Source organism: Hyperoodon ampullatus (assembly GCF_949752795.1).
Source record: "Hyperoodon ampullatus genome assembly, chromosome: 13".
Taxonomy (NCBI): domain Eukaryota; kingdom Metazoa; phylum Chordata; class Mammalia; order Artiodactyla; family Ziphiidae; genus Hyperoodon; species Hyperoodon ampullatus.
The window spans coordinates 11,940,267-11,957,385 of NC_136926.1; the positions used below are offsets into that span (position 1 = coordinate 11,940,267).

Genomic DNA, 17,119 nt, shown 5'->3' on the forward strand with positions numbered 1-17,119 from the left:
CTCCGCTGTCAGCTGGTCCCCCCAGCGCCGGAGATGTTATGACAATGGTCGCCCTGGCAACCGCGGGAAGGCGTCGGGCCGCTGGCGATTTCTTTACCCTCAGAGAGCCTGGGCCGCAGAGCCAGGGCTCGGTTCTGAACGTTCAGCGCCGGCTGGAAAAGGAGTTGGGATTTCTGGGTAGAGGCCTAACCGCCCCCCCCCCGACCCCCAATGATGTTAGTTCATAGAACAACCAAGAAAAATGTCTTGTATGCCAGGCACTGATCTGAACGCTGCGGGGAGAGAAAGGCAAAGCCCGTGCTCTTTTGAGCTGACATTCTGATGGGTGTGTGAGATGGGGGTAACCATGGAAACCAATAAACAGGATAATTTGTGGGATAGCGATGAGTGCTCCCGAGGAAAAAACAGGGTGTTGTGACGGTGACATTGGGGGACAGTTGGGAAGGGATGACACCCGGAAGACAGGAAAATGCCGTTTATGTCTTAACGCCGGAGGGCAAGAACTCTGAGCAATGGGGAGACGTGGACGGTTCAGATTCAGGGTTTTGAGCTCTCCGTTAGCGGTGGATTCCTGCTAAAGAGAAGGCAGCAGTGTGGGTGCTTGCTGACAGGCAGCCCTGAGGGTTACAGAGGGCTCTTCATCTGTGTGATTTTAAGGCCAGTTATAGCTCATCCCTGAGCCTCAGTTTCCTAATGTGTAAAATGGCCGTTGCCATGAGGTTTACACGAGGTGATTCGTGAAAGATGACAGATCCTCGATCTGTATTGCACTCCTTTCCAGTTTCCACGCACTCTGCTTTAGTCTTCTCTGTTTTTTTTTTTTTAAAACATCTAAGTGGTGAAGGTTTTGGACTCCAGCAAACCAAATCCCAGGGCTTGCCCATGGGTCTCTGGGTTTATCTAGGTTTAGATTCTGAGTGAAAAGTTACCCGTTTTCACATTAGAGATTTCAGAAATGATTATTTATAGCTCTGTCACGTCTTGACTTTAAACATTTTTTTTTTTTTGTTTATGCTGCTAAATTTACCATCATGCTAATACCAAGTACAGTAATAAGGCACTGAAGATGCTCACATCCAGTGAGGTCGCAAAAAATTTTCCATCAGCTGTAGAAAGTGCCAGGCTGCCCCCTGGTGGGGAGATGGGGAACTACATCTCTGGGTTCCTACTCTCAAAGTCCTGTGATCCTTCTGACCCCCCAAGCCCAGGAGTCCTTATTTTGTACGGGACAGTGCGGGGGCCCATGGTGGGCTCAGCTTGAATGTGCTGTTTCCAGGAGCCCAGTGTTTATTCACTTGAAGATGGGATTTCTTTGGACTTTTTGCAGTTCAGCTCTGCATGGACTTGAATTGAGGGTGACCTAAAAATAAATTAGGACACCTGGCAGGGTGAGGACATACCAAAGCCCTTTACTAATTGTGTTTCACAACCTTGACCTCTAGATGGTTTAGACTCTCCACTTCAGCAGAGTGTTGTGGTGAAGCGGGCACGGAACTGGAAATCAGAGCCCGAGTTCAAATCCCGACCCTCCTGCTTCTTTAGTTATGAGCTTGGATACAGTTCCCAAGCCTCTGAGCATCAGTTTCCCCATCTGCAGAATTCTGTTAATAACAATCCAACACCCACTTCAGCGTTGTCATGATGCTCTTATAAAGCAGTATGTTTAGAACCATTTTGGAAAATAATTTGGTTACTGATGTAGGGGGATTAAGATCAATCCCTGAAAATGCCTCAAGTGGAGGTCAGGGCCTCTCACACCTCGTGTGGGGAAGGGTCAGTTTTTTTCTTTCCTGGTACTTTGGAGCCAATACTCTTATAAAATATGATAAAAATGACCTACTAGAAAAATGAAATGGACCCAAAACCCCAAACAAAATAGAAGCCTCGGGCTTCCCTGGTGGCGCAGTGGTTGAGAGTCCGCCTGCCGATGCAGGGGGCGCGGGTTCGTGCCCCGGTCTGGGAGGATCCCACATGCGGCGGAGCGGCTGGGCCCGTGAGCCGTGGCCGCTGGGCCTGCGCGTCCGGAGCTTGTGCTCCGCAACGGGAGAGGCCACAACGGTGAGAGGCCCATGTACTGCAAAAAAAAAAAAAAAAAAAAAAAAATAGAAGCCTCACTTTAAAACTATCAGATTCAACAGACATAAAATTGCCCTGTCAAATAGCCATTGAAGTGTCTAACTGCTCTCAATTTCTGTCCTTAACTGAAGGGGGCTGACCTTCAGGGCCTTCCTGGCACTTGAATAGCCCTGTCTTAGGGCAGGTGCGGGTGTGTGTGTGTGTGTGTGTGTGTGTGTGTGTGTGTGTGTGTGTGTGTGTGTGTAATTGATTTCATATTCCCCCCACCCGCCAGCTCTTTGTATTTAGAAGGTACCTTAAATGAACGAATGAGAAGTCTTACTTCTCTTAGGATAAACGTAGAGCTCTCCCATCTTTGTCATCCCGTGATCTTGGAACATCGCTTTGTAAGAGGCTGTTCTCGTAATTTTGCATCCTTGGTGCCTGTGCTGAACCCTGGCTGCCCTTCTGCTCTGACTCCTGTCCTCTGCCTCTTCATTGTGTTTGCACGGCTGTCTCGTCTGCCCCACTGGGAGCCCCTTCAGGCCTGGACTGGTGCGGCCTGCTCTTTGGATACCCTGGGCCTTGATGAGGACTCCTCCCTCAGAGCTGCTTGGTAAAGGCCTGCTGTGCAGATGACCCCACAGCCTTTAACAGGTGCTGCTGGCAGGGGTGCTGCCCCCCAGCTTCCAGAACTGGTTTTCTGCCCTGATTTTGTTGCCCAAGGATCTGGATGCTTAAGCTTGTCTGAGAAGCAAACTGCCTTCATTATGTAATTCAGACAGTAGATGGATGTTTCTCATGCTTGCCTGACGCTCAGAACCATTGGGGTGCTTGCGCTTCTATGGATTCCTGGGCTTTCTCCAGATTCCCTGAATCGGAATTTCTAGGACATGGGTCTGGAAGTTTGATGTTTTAGCAAACACTTCCAGGTGGTTTTTATGGTCAGGGAATTAGGGAAAGAGGGAACTACCTTGTAAAATATTCCAGTGTCTTCGGAGAGCTACTTAAGCTCCATGGCCCTCAGTTTCCTCATCTGTAAAATGGGGATATGTATGTGTGTGTATTTATATATAAATATTTATATATACTATATAGATATATTTAAAATTTATTTAATGAAATGGCTAACATTGTGAATGACCCACATCTTTATTGTTGGCAACTGTCTGATTTTCATGACATTTGTGACTAATTGTTATATAGATAATTCAAGCTTATAGGAAAATTCCAAGATACACATGCACAGAGATGCAGAGATAATAACCCAGAGATGCAGCTGCTAACATTTTGGAGCATTGCCTTCTAGTCTTGTGTGTGTGCGTGTGCCTATACATACATGCAGTTTATATTCAGAAAATGGGATTATACTGTTCCTGTTGTGTAGTTGCACTTGGCAGTGGATCATAACATTCTTTGTGCCTCAATAAATAAGAGTTTGTTAGACTTGGGTTCATATCTTGATTCATGCACTTAGTAGCTCGGTGACCTTGGGCAAGTTATTTAACCTTTCTGAGCCTTGATTTTCTCAGTTGTGGAGTGGGGCAGTGATTGGACCTATGTTGCAATGTCACTGTGAGAATTAAATCGATAATTGATAAAAAGTGCTTATCATGGCACCTGGCTCAGAGAGAGCCCCTGTTAGCTGACAGCTGTGATTATCCTGCAGCACCAGCCCTGGGGACCTGGTGGAAAGAGCTGCTGATCCCCAGGGTCCCCATTTGGGAAGTGCTGCTCCATCTCTGCCCAGTCCAACTTCACGTTCTGGGCAGTTTTCTGGGGTTTTCCCTGCTTGGACTAGCCATGCTCTTGTCCGGAAAGGTGATCTGTGTTCCTCTTTGGCTCAAGAGGAAGCCCTGGACCTGTGGCTGCCCCCTCACACTCCATCTGCTTCCTACACCCATCTGTCTCCTCCATTCTAATGCATCATAGTGGGGATGACCCTTGATTCTGGCTTCTGGGCAGGTGTAGGTCCAGTCTCTGGGTGACCCCGGAAACTCCTCCCCAGAATCCAAACATTCCTTCAACAAATAGTTAGGACACGGTGTTTTGCGAGGGGTGGGGTGGGGTGGGGCTCAGCCTGTCTTCTGCACAGACATTATCTCATGTGATGCCTCAGCAGGCATGTGAGCAAAGGTGATATATGCCCATTTCACAGATGAGAAAGTAGAGGCCCAGGGAGCTGATATGACTTGTCCAAGCCTCAGAACTGGAATTCAGAAATGCACTTCTCCCACAACACCTAGTAGGCTTCCCAAAACGAGTGAGACTGTCTCCCTGCCCTTGAGGGGTTGATAGCCAACTTTTGGAGTTCCCATTTGGTGGGAAGGACCTATGAACAACTCAGAGTGCAACATCCTGGTAAAGAGAGGGAACTTTGGGATCACACCCTAGCTTTGTGGATCCAGACAAGTGATTTAACGTTTTTTGGTGTTTTTTTTTTTGCGGTATGCGGGCCTCTCACTGTTGTGGCCTCTCCCGTTGCGGAGCACAGGCTCCAGACGCGCAGGCTCAGTGGCCATGGCTCACGGGCCCGGCCGCTCTGCGGCACGTGGGATCCTCCCGGACCGGGACACGAACCCGCATCCCCTGCATCGGCAGGCGGACTCTCAACCACTGCGGCACCAGGGAAGCCCGATTTAAGGTTTTTGATGCGTCAGTTTTTTCGTTCACAGAATGGGCTCAGAACACCGGCCTCACAGCTAGCATTGCTGTGTGGATTTAAAAACAAACAAACACATTTAAAGCACTTATCTCACAGCGCTGGCACACTGTGAGTATTCAGTGAACGGTGGCTGCACGATCATGACCATTATTCCCCAGAATGCTTTATGGTAACTGACAAAGATGCCCCCAGCAGACATCCCAGAGATGCTCACATCATGGGCTTTTGACCCTGGTATCAAAAGAATGCCTCATGCAGAAGATTAAAAAGAAAGAGGTAGTGGGCTTCCCTGGTGGCGCAGTGGTTGAGAGTCCGCCTGCTGATGCAGGGGACACGGGTTCGTGCCCCGGTCCGGGAAGATCCCACATGCCGTGGAGCGGCTAAGTCCGTGAGCCATGGCCGCTGAGCCTGCGCGTCCGGAGCCTGTGCTCCGCAACGGGAGAAGCCACAACAGTGAGAGGCCCGCATACCGCAAAAAAAAAAAAAAAGAAAGAAAGAAAGAAAGAGGTAGTATGAAAAAGTATGAAAAAACAGGGAGAGATCCTGGAGGCTTACTACCTAGTGAAAAAAGTATGATACAATTTATGTGAAAAAACCCACAACCCCACCCATCAAACCACACTGCAGAGTTCCTACATGTATGTACATATATGTGAAAGTATGTAGGAAAAGGTCTGGAAAGAAGGACACCAAACAGATCTCAATAGTTCCCCCCATTACCTTCAGGGAGAAGGAAGTCAGCATTAGTGGGAGTAGTGGGCACAGGGAGCTTTGGCTTTATCTGAAGTGTTCTAGCTTCTTCTTTACAAAGAAAATGTGTGGATGTGTTTATTAAATAAGTAAAGTAAATTAAAATAAAGTTATCCTTTCTGCAATATTGGGGCTTTGGAATCAGACTTGGGTTTGAATCCTAGCTCTCTACTTAAGTTGTGTGATGGTGAGCAAATGACTTAATTTCTCTGGGCATCATTTCTTCATCTGTAAAATGTAGATCCTGACAGCACCTAGCTGCAGGGGATGTGAGGATATATTAACATGATGCATGTAAGAGCGCACGGAAGTGTCAATAATGGTACTTTTATTTTTATCATTATGCTTTTTTCATTTACTCTTCCGAATCTGAAAAGGGCTCCTTAATCCTTTAAGACTCCTGTGTCTCCATTACTCACCGATTATAATGCAAGGAAAACAGTAATAAATTATATAATAGCATATGTACAAATAAAATGCCAGAGAAGAATCGATAAAGACTTGCTGGAGAAGGTGACATCTGAGATGGGCTTTGGAGAGAAAGTCAGATTTTCATGAGTTGATGGGGTGGTATATCAGTTAGCTATGGGTTTCACTAATGCTGCATAACAAACAATCCCAAAACCTTAGTTGTATACAATATAAACTTTTATTGGTTCCCTGAAGATTAGTGGCTCTTCTGATCTTGACTGGGCTCACTCATAGCCAGCCCTGGGCAACAATTTGCTTTTGGCTGAGCTAGGATGGCTTTGGCTTGGATGTCTGTGAAAACTTGACTTTGCTCTGTGTAGTTTCTCATCCTTCAGTGACTAGCTGACCAGCCTGGGCACATTCTCATGGAGATTCAAGAGAGCAAGCAGAAACACACAAGGCCTCTTTCTATTGGTGGAGGCAAGTCACACTGGTTGGGTGCTGGCACCTATTCTGCTTGTTTAGTGAGTTAACTGCAAAGTCATATCACAAAGGATGTGGAGACAGGAGGGGTAAAGGATTCAGGTCATCTTTACAATCTACCACAGGGGGATATGGAAAGGACTTTTAGGTAGGAGGAGCCTGAGCAAATGCATAGAGAGGTGACATTGAGGTGACGTGTTTAGGGAATTGCATGGAAATGAGAGGCAAGGAGAATAATGGAGTTGAGGTGAACCCCAAATAATAGTCAAAAGGGTTTGAACATTATCCTATAGGACAGTGCTGCCCAGACTCATCAGTCTGTATCACCATCATACTTTTTGTCATATCTGTGTATTTTGCTATCAACCAAACCCAATTTTCTAAAAACATACATGTATCTAAAAATAAAGCTTTGTACAACTATTGTAATGGAAAACTAGTATCACTTGCCATAAATGGAAGACAATCAAGAAAATAAATACAATGAAAACGTATCATTAAGTTGTTAAATACTGTTACCTGCCCAGGGCTGTGAGTCTGTGTCCTGCTGTCTGTTATAAAGAGAGATTAGCCAGTGTTAGGTGTTAAAGACATAATATCACTGAACTGAGACTGTCTCTTTGATATATAATTAGATGGCTGCAGGGAGATTAGGACAGGAGAGAATGTGCTCATTATGGGACCCAATGTTGCCATGCCTGGGCACCACCCCAAGTTATCAGTGGTACCGACACTTGGGAAATGCTGCTCTTCAAGCATGGGTGTTTGAGCAGTGACATGGTTCCATCAATCCTGCTAAATGTCCATCGACAGATGAACGGATAAAGAAGATGTGGTACATGTTTACAATGGAATACTACTCAGCCATAAAAAAGAATGAAATCATGCCATTTGCAGCTACATGGATGAACTTAGAGATGATCATACTAAGTGATGTAAGTCAGAGAAAGACAAATACCATATGATGTCACTTATATGTGGAATCTAAAATACGACACAAATGAATATATCTACGAAACAGAAACAGACTCACAGACATAGAGAACAGACTTGTGGTTGCCGAGGCAGAGGGAGTTGGGGATGGAGTGGGAGTTTGGGGTTAGCAGATGCAAACCATTATAGGTAGAATGGGTAACAACAAGGTGCTACTGTAGAGCACAGGTAACTATATTCAGTATCCTGTGGTGAACCATAATGGAAAATAATTTTTACAAGAATGTATATATATATATAACTGAATCACTTTGCTATACAGCAGAAATTAACAGGACATTGTAAGTCAACTATACTTCAATTGAAAAAAAATGTTGATACTTCCAAATCAAATTGCTCTCTGGTGGCATCCTCAATAGTTTCTCACATTCTCACTGACATTGGATAGCATCAGCGTTAAAAAATATTGCCAACCCTATCCAAACATTTTTTTCCATTGATAAGCAGCTAACGCATATATATCGTATTTTATAAGATCGCTACAGATGTTTAAACAGGAAAAAGATAGGTCACCCGTAATCTTAATTTTGTTATATACCCTCCCAAGGCTTTTCGCATCTATACTCATATAGTTTTATAAAGCTTTTAATACATTATTTATACATTACAAATATTATACATATTTTGTACATCTTTAAATGGTATGCCACTATATGAATACATTGTAATTTATTTACACCAGCTCTTATCACTGAAGAGTTGGATTGTTTCCAATCTCTCATGGCTATTATCCACTTGGAGCAAGACTTCATGAATATCCTTAATTATTTCTTTAGGATAAAGCCCTAGAGCAGCACTGTCCCTTAGAAATATAATGAGGGTGACAGATGTGAACCAAATGTATAATTTAAAATTTTCTAGTAGCCACATTAATAAAGAAACAGCTGAAATTCATTTTAATAATATATTTTATCTAACCCAATGTATCCAAAATATTATCACTGAAACATGTAATCCATGTAAAAATATTAATGAGATATTTTATGTTATTTTTTTCCTATCAAGTCTTTGAAATCCAATGTGTATTTTACACTTACAGCACATCTCAATTCAGACACTAAAATGTCAAAGTAAAATGTAGCTCTATCAAAATGATAAGGTTATGTTTAACAGAAAAATATTGCACGTGGCTTCCATTTTCAAATTTAAATTAAATAAAATTTAAAATTCCATTCCTTAATCACCCTATAGCAATACCCTAAATGTTCAGTTAGCCACATGTAGCTGGTGAAGTGACCATTTTGGACATTTGACACCGAGATTAAATCAGTTTCACTCACGTCTGCTTCTCAACGTGTGAAACCAGAGCAGAGTTGGGGGTGGTGCCTGGATATTGGATTTGAGAATCCATCGGCAAACATCAATATCTGAAACAACAGCAACAACAAGGCATGCCATATGATCCAGCAATCTCACTCCTAGGCACGTATCTAGAGAAAACCGTAATTTGAAAAGATACATGCACCCCAGTGTTCATAATCAGCAGAGTTTACAATAGCGAAGATATGGAAACAACTTAAATGTCCATCGACAGATGAATGGGTAAAGAAGATGTGGTACATATATACAATGGACTACTACTCAGCCGTAAAAAATAATGAAATAATGTCATTTGAAGCTACATGTATGCAACTAGAGATTATCATGCTAAGTGAAGTAAGTCAGAAAGAGAAAGACATATACCATATGATATCACTTATATGTGAAATCTAAAATATGACACAAATGAACTTATCTACAAAACAGAAACAGACTCACAGACATAGAGAACAGACTTGTGGTTGCCAAGGGTGGGTAGGGGAGGGGTGTATTGGGAGTTTGGGAGTAGCAGTTGCAAACTATTATATATAAGATGGATGAACAGCAAGGTCCTACTGTAGAGCATAGGGAAATATATTCAATATCCTGTGATAAACCATAATGGAAAAGAATATGAAAAAGAATATATATAGATGGATATATACATATCTATATCTATCTATATCTGTATCTGAATCACTTTGCTGTACACCAGAAACTAACACAACACTGTAAATCAACTATACTTCAAGTTAAACAAAAACAAAAACAAAAACAAGGGCTTCCCTGGTGGCGCAGTGGTTGAGAGTCCGCCTGCCGATGCAGGGGACACGGGTTCGTGCCCCGGTCCGGGAAGATCCCACATGCTGTGGAGCGGCTGGGCCCGTGAACCATGGCCGCTGAGCCTGCACATCCGGAGCCTGTTCTCCGCAACGGGAGAGGCCGCAGCAGTGAGAGGCCCGAGTACCGCAAAAAACAAAAACAAAAACAAAAACAAGGCAGGCAGCAGAACTAGGGTGAGAGGGCAGCCCAGCAGGGGTCAGGGTTCATGAGGGCAGCACCCAGGCAGGGCAGTGGCCTGGTGGAGTTAGGGAATTCGCTAAATTCAGCAGACGGAGCCAGTAAATAAATATATTGAGGATTGTTTTTCTCACTGCCTGAGAAGAGTGATACAAATGTGGGGAGGGAAAATGCTAGAATAAACCCTATGGTGTTGGATTGGGATTAGAGGTATCAGTTATCAATACATATAAATAACAAATATAGGTGCAGATTTATATATCTACGTATTCACATATGCATTGCACATACATATGTTGCCTAGGCTGTCTACTAAGGGGACTGGAAATGATGACACCCCAGTATCAATAATCTCACCAAGTACTCAGATCTTGGCTTCTGAATACCATATTCCGCTCAGAGGAACCAACACTCCTTGGAGAAATGATGGATTCCAGGGTTGGGGCAGGAAAAGAATAAGATGACCCTAGAAAATTTTGTTGTGTCAGAGAGTAAGGAAGTGCTCGAAGAATGATGGGGACGTGTCAAAGTGTACTTATTTCTTTTGTGTGGTTTTCCATACTTGTATAAACAAAATAGTTAACACAAGTCGTAAAATAAAACAACGGACAGACATGAGAGTTCTATAGATGTCTTAGTTGAGAGCTCAGCTTTGAAGTCTCAGTAGGTCAGACCCTATTCATTCAGAAATAAGCTAGAGAAAAAACATATTCTTTTTGACATTTTCTATTCTAACAGTCGAAATTGAGATTCTAAATGAAAAGCATTCTAGGTACATTAGCATAAGGTGAATTTTGTGCCGTTATTGCAATAGAATGTGGACTTATCAAGAATGGCAACTTTGGGACTTCCCTGGCAGTCCAGTGATTAAGACTCCATGCTTCCACTGCAGGGGGCACGGATTCGATCCCTGGTTGGGGAACTAAGATCCCACATGCTGCGCGGCACGGCCAAAAAAATAAATAAATTTAAAAATTTTCCTTTAAAAAAAAAAAAAGAATGGCAACTTTCTCTTTACTAGTAAGGTGAATAAAATTAACGTTAACTTAAACACCAGTTTTCTGATTTCTTCCAGTGGGCTTCAGTGCCAGGTGAGCTCTCCTAGATGGCAACAGGAATGCCCAGGCAGCTCCTGGCTTTGCCGGCACCGTCCTGACAATTCCAGTGGGAAGTGGGAGCTGTCCTCTGAGTGCTTGGGAAGGGTTGATGGGGAGGTTTCTCGGTGGCCCAGCCTGGCTTACTTGTTACTCCTGCTCCAAAGGCCGCAGCCAGGCCTGGGTCACATGCCCACCCTGCAGCCTGGTGGCAGTGGGGTAGGTGGGTGAAGCCAGCTTCACCTCAGCCATATGAACTGGGAACCAAAGAAGGAAGGCTCCCCAAAAGAAAGCTGAAATAGTCTTTGTATGGAGACCAGCTAGACAGAAACAGATGCCCACTGCTGTCATGCCCTGCTCGAAATTACGTGATCCTAGAATTCCGGGACCGCCTTCTTGATACATATTGGTTGACAGGTGCTTTAAAATGTCAAAGGCATTTGTATAACTAGGATTTTTATTTTTGTTTCATTGAATTATCTTTATTAAATAGCTTTTAAATCACAAAAATGATAACATGCTTTGAGTAACTATTGAAACAAAGCAAAAATATATAAAGAAATACAACCGTTTTTTTCTCACCCCATCTATAGAGCTTCCCCATCCCAACTTAGCAGGCTGGGGTGTGTCTTCCACATTTTTTCTCTGCTCATGCACACCTATTGCCTTTCTTTTGTTAATGTTGTTAGTTTTTACACAATAGGCAATAAAAAAGAAAACTTTCCTTTTTCATGGCACGACATCCCTCTAGAAGCATGGGTTCAGGTCCATCTCATTTTATTTTATTTCTTAAATTTATTTTTTGCCCACACCATGCGGCATGCGGATCTTAGTTCCTGGATGAGGGATCGAACCTTTGCCCCCTGCGGTGGAAGCATGGAGTCTTAACCACTGGACCACCAGGGAAGTCCCGGGGTCTACCTCACTTGAAAAGTATTTGTTAATTTATGAATACTTGCATGTGACTTAAGATTGAAACAGTAAAAAAGGGGTTAAACAAAATGTTCCTCTCACCTCTGTCCCCCTCCCTCCCTCTTTCCTTCCCTAGAAGATTAGGGATCTTTCCAGAGAGTGTCTGCATTTACAAAGATACGCAAATGTAAACATTTCCCGCATGAATGAGAGAGTGTTTGTTTTTATTTATCAGCATATCTTGTCTTAGTACACAGCACACTTCCCCTTTTTGTTTTACAGCTGCATAGAGGTCCACTGTGTGCGTGTGTCCTCATTTATGATGAGTCTCCTACCGATGGCCCCTCAAGGTGTTTGCAGTCTTCTGCCATTGCAAACAGAACTGTAGGAAATATCCTTCTCCACAGTCATTTGGCACAGGATGGGGTGTCTGTGGGAGGAGTTCCTACAAGTGCAACTGTGAAGGTCAAAGGATTGGTGCAGTGGAGATGTGGATGGATACAGTCCAAACCCCGCCCCCACTACACGGGTACAACGCACGCCGTCCTCCCCAGCAGAATCTTGGAACCTGCCTGTTTCCCCATCTTCACCAACACAGTTGGGACATGAGTGGAAACTGGGTCTCACTGCAGTTGAACCGGTCTTTAAAACACGGAGTTGGGGTGCGGAGGGGACATTGGGGAGATACTTGCCTCTCGTCCTTGTGGCAGTGCCTCTGAGACATGTCCTCTGTTCTCTGTGTCTCCGCAGAGCAAGCTGGTGAAGTACTTCAGCCGGCAGCTGTCCTGCAAAAAGAAGGTAGCCCTGCAGGAACGCAATGCCGAGCTGGACGGCTTCCCCCAGCTCCGGCACTGGTTCCGGATCGTCGACGTGCGGAAGGAAGTCCTGGAGGTGACTGGAGGCGACCCCTGCCCTCTGCCCCTTACTGGCCGGCAGCCAGCCCCCTCAGGCAGTGGGTTTTTGGCTGTGTCTGGCTCATGTAGGACTTAAATACGTGTTGGATGAAGGCACGGAGCATCTCTGATGCTGTCTGAATGAGGTCATTAAGAGTGTGGTTCTAGGGACTTCCCTGGCGGTCCGGTGGTTAAGAATCCAGGCTTAAGTTCGATCCCTGATCGGGGAACTAAGATCCCACATGCTGTGAGGTGTGGCCAAAAAAAAAAAAAAAAAAAAAAATGTGGATCTAGAGTCAGATAGACCCTCTTTCAGCTCTGCCACTTAAGGACTCAGTCTCCTGGGCCAAATCACTTTACCTCTTAGACCAGTGCTGTCCAGCAGAATGTTCTACTATGGTGGAAATATTTCATATCTGTGCTGCCTGATGCGGTAGCCACCAGCCACATGTAGCTACTGAGCACTTGAATTGTGGTTAGTGCATGTGACTGAGGAACTCAATTTTTAATTGTATTTAATGTTCATTAATGTGGCCAGTGGCCACCATACTGGGCAGCATAACTTAGGACATTGGTTTTCTCATCTGTTCAATGGGGTAATCGTTGTCTCCTCTCCTTAAGTAGTTGGCATGATAAAATGAGAGGATCTGTGTAAAATGTTCAGCCCATAGTCTGGAACCTAACTGTACCCAGGAAATGTCAACTTATTATTGTTGTTGCTGTTACTGAAAGCTTTGGAAGTAATAGGTTTTCTAGTGACAAAACCAGCACACCTGTTGTCTTGTGTCCACTCTCCAGGAGTGGATCACATCCTTAAGGTGTCAAGGATGGTGAGATTTCCTTACCCTCTGGGACCTTGGGTTCCCCCCTGTTTTCAGTGACTGGGTGGAAACTTTCCTAATAAAATCAGCTCTCATTCATTGAATCTTCAGTGCCAGGCATAGTATTGAGGGTTTTACATGCAGGATCTCAACTCGTGAGACTGTTCAGACCCTCACAACGACCTTTTGAGGTAGGTATGACTTTTACCCCATTGTACAGAGCAGGAAACCGAGGCTAGAAGATGGAGGGAGTTGCCCTGCTCGTGAGTGGGCAGGGCTAGTGGCAAGACCCAGCTCAGATGGACTCCAGAGTGTGAAGTGGGAAGCATGGTGCTTTTCTCCTCGTTTTCCTGTTGTGGGGGCCTCCCTGAGCTCGAGAGAGGGCGTTCCGGGCACCCCCCCTCACCTGCAGGACCAAGTGCCATTTCTGAAGGCACCCCCTGCCTTCTGCTCGAAGAGACCTGGAAGATCCTTTTGTCTTTTTTTTTTTTTTTTTTTTTTTGCGGTACGTGGGCCTCTCACTGTTGTGGCCTCTCCCGTTGCGGAGCACAGGCTCCGGACGCGCAGGCTCAGCGGCCATGGCTCACGGGCCCAGCCGCTCCGCGGCATGTGGGATCTTCCCAGACCGGGGCACGAACCCGCGTCCCCTGCATCGGCAGGCGGACTCTCAACCACTGCGCCACCAGGGAAGCCCGATCCTTTTGTCTTTTTTAGACCTTGTTCCCAGTGTGATCTTGCCCGAACCGGCTACATCTAACAGTCCTGAGCTGGGGATACAGAACCCTCACATTCCCCCCTCCCCCGGCCCACATCTTGCGCATACGCACCAGATGGTGTAGGAGTCTCTGTTTCTTAACATCATTCCCAGGATGGCGGTTTCGTGTGAATATCCTTAAAATGAAAGGTCCCATAAAAGTACAGACAGTACATTTTATTTGCATGGCTCCATACACGTTTCAGAGGCTTTCGGGACCATTTATGTATCAATTGAGGCGAATAAGACGGAGACAAACCTTCAGGGGTTGAAAACTGGTGGCCCTCTGCTGTATCTTGTATCTGACGCACAGATATTTTTTGTTTGTCTTCAAAATTATTTTTGAGCCAGTATTTAAAAGTTGGAAGAGTCTGCATAAAAAACTCAGATCTTCGGCTTCTCTCGAAAAATCGGAATTGCTGACCGCACAGACCTAAATTCCTGTCTGGTGTCAGTGAACCGAATTCTGCTGCCCCTTAGGATTCCGCAGGCTAGTTCTCAGCTTTGCTCATTTACATTTACCTGGCCTGCAAGTGCCTGAGCTCTGGCTCTTATCTTAGTCTATGAGAATCGAGTCCAAGGCCACCAACCAGGCGGTGTGGACGGAGCTGGGTTTCTAACTCTCTGTCTGCAGCTCACGCGTGTGTCCCCCAGACAGCCCCCTTCTGTGGAAGAACCAGCAGTATAGAGAAAGCTCCTAAGTGAGACTGCCTGGGTTCACACTTACTCACAGTGTGACCCTGGGTGATGATGGTCTGACTTCTCTGAATGCCAATGTCCTAGTTACAGACTGATCATGATGGCAAAAGTACCTGCTTTATGTGGCCTTTGTGACCTTTAGAGAAAATCCATGAAAAGCACTTAAAACAGTGTTCTATTTCAATTATTATTAGTATTATGAATAAATCGAACAGAAGTGCCTCTCCTCTTTTGGCCCGAGCTAGTTAAAGCCTTCTCCATTTTTTTCTGTCCTTCTTCCTTCTGTGATTTGTGTGTGTGTGTGAACCATAAACTTCAGTGTAAATTGAGTATTTTGGAGGGTAAATTATAGGATTAAAATGCACAAGTGAATCTTTCAGCAAAGAGGAGAATTCCTTTATGTTGTGACTCATCCCTTCTAAATGTAATTCATTTCATACTTTCAGATCCTGGTCCATCACCTTTCTGAATGTGGACTTCCCTGTAACAACAGTCCCTATTTGAGAAAGCTTCTATGTGACTCATTCTTGCTCTTTCTCTGCCCCTGACCTAGTGAGTTGGAGAGGCACTGATTGGGTTTCAGCTTTTGCCCAGCAGCTTTTTTTTTTTTTTTTTTTTTCATAGAATTTTTGTGTCGATGCAGTTTTCATCTTTCTGACTGCCAAATTAAGGCGGGGGCGGGGTGGGGCAGGGTGGTGTCTCATTTGGTTGTAATACACAGATATGGCCACAAGAGGGCGGAAGTACTCCACAATATTGCCTTAGAATCTCCATTCTTTGCTATCTAAAACTCTTATTTTAATAATAGTAATAATAATAATAAATGTCAAATGTTGGTTACCAATAAGTGCTATAATGTGAAGGCTGTTTTTTTGTAGATGCGTAAATATAGAAGTTTGACCAATTTCCAGGTGTGTTCATATTGTGGTGTCCCATATAGGGCCACACTGCTTCGGGGAAGGGAGGGATGGTTGCTGGCGGTGGTGAAGGGACACCTGACCAACACAGTTAGAGCCGGCAATCCTACCTTTCCTCCAGCCCATCTCTTCAGCGGTGTCCCTTTCCCCACTCCATGCTATACTCCACTTTGTCTTAGATTGCAAAGTCCTGCCCCATCGGGCTCAGACACAAATCCCGTTTGATTGACAGCACTGAACCACCCACAGGATTCCAGCCTCCCTTTCCCCTTAAGGTTCCTGAACCCCCAATCTGAGCCCTAGAACGTGTGGCTGGGAAAGAGAGAAGAAAAGGGAAAGGAGACCAGCCATCAGGAGACTTGGGCTGTCCAGTTTACTCTGCTCTTATTAGTTCACCCTGGATTTGGGACAAATCATTGCAGCCCAAACCGGGCAGGAAGCATGGAAGGCCTTCCAAGATGAGTAAATTGGAGCCCTGCCTATAAGGAGTTCAAAAACTGAATGGGGAGACAGGTAATTAACTGCCACCATTTACAGAGTCCCGACTATGTGCTAAGCATACCTGCTACCTTACAGAGCACATGAGCTTAAAATTCCCACTTTTCAGGTGAGTAGAGTGGGTCTCAGAGAGGTTAAGTGATTTGCCCGGGATCATCTAGCTAATGAGTGGCAAAGCTGAGATTCAAACGCAGGCGTGTCTGACCGGAGTGAGGAGACCCAACCATTATGCCACGCCGACATCCACCGAGAGCCTGGCGTTCCTCTAGGTACCACTAGAGGGCGACATGGAGGCCTCCCCTCGGGGCGCTTCCGGTCTGTTGACCCTCCTTCTCTCTTCCCTCCGCTAGGAGATCACCCCGGGCCAGCTGAGTCTGGAGGACCTCTTGGAGATGACGGACGAGCAGGTGTGTGAGACCGTGGAGAAATACGGGGCCAACCGGGAGGAGTGTGCCCGCCTCAATGCCTCCCTCTCCTGCCTCCGGAACGTCCACATGTCAGGTGAGCAGCCCCAGGGGGATGGAAACGCGTCCCCGACGTGTTTGCCGCCATTCCTCCGGGTTCCTGTGCCCGCACCTGCAGGCCAGGATGAGGCAGAGCCAGCTCTGGATGGTGCGCGCTGCTCACGAGCAGAGGAAAGAGGGCCTGGAATTTGGAGCCAGAAGAAGTGGTCAGGGCAGCTACTCTCGCCCAAGGGAGACCTTCTGAGGTTGTAGGGCATGGGGTTCTGGATAATTAGGGTCCAGATATGGAAATATTGGGCGTGAGTGAAAGACTAGGGTCTTTTTTTTTGCTCCGCAGCATGTGGGATCCTCCCGGACCAGGGCTTTGTGTCCCCTGCATTGTCAGGCGGAC

General features: G+C 45.4%; 1 protein-coding gene across 1 annotated transcript in view; it reads left to right on the forward strand.

The window, feature by feature from the left end:
• KSR2 (kinase suppressor of ras 2) overlaps nt 1-17,119 on the forward strand; it is a gene marked incomplete at both ends in the record, with an annotated part of 396,922 nt that overhangs the window by 66,205 nt on the left and 313,598 nt on the right. The window contains 2 exons of the mRNA XM_079718072.1: nt 12,433-12,573; nt 16,615-16,765. Of these exons, the coding sequence (XP_079574198.1) occupies nt 12,433-12,573; nt 16,615-16,765 (292 nt within the window). The remainder of the gene's footprint in view (nt 1-12,432; nt 12,574-16,614; nt 16,766-17,119) is intronic.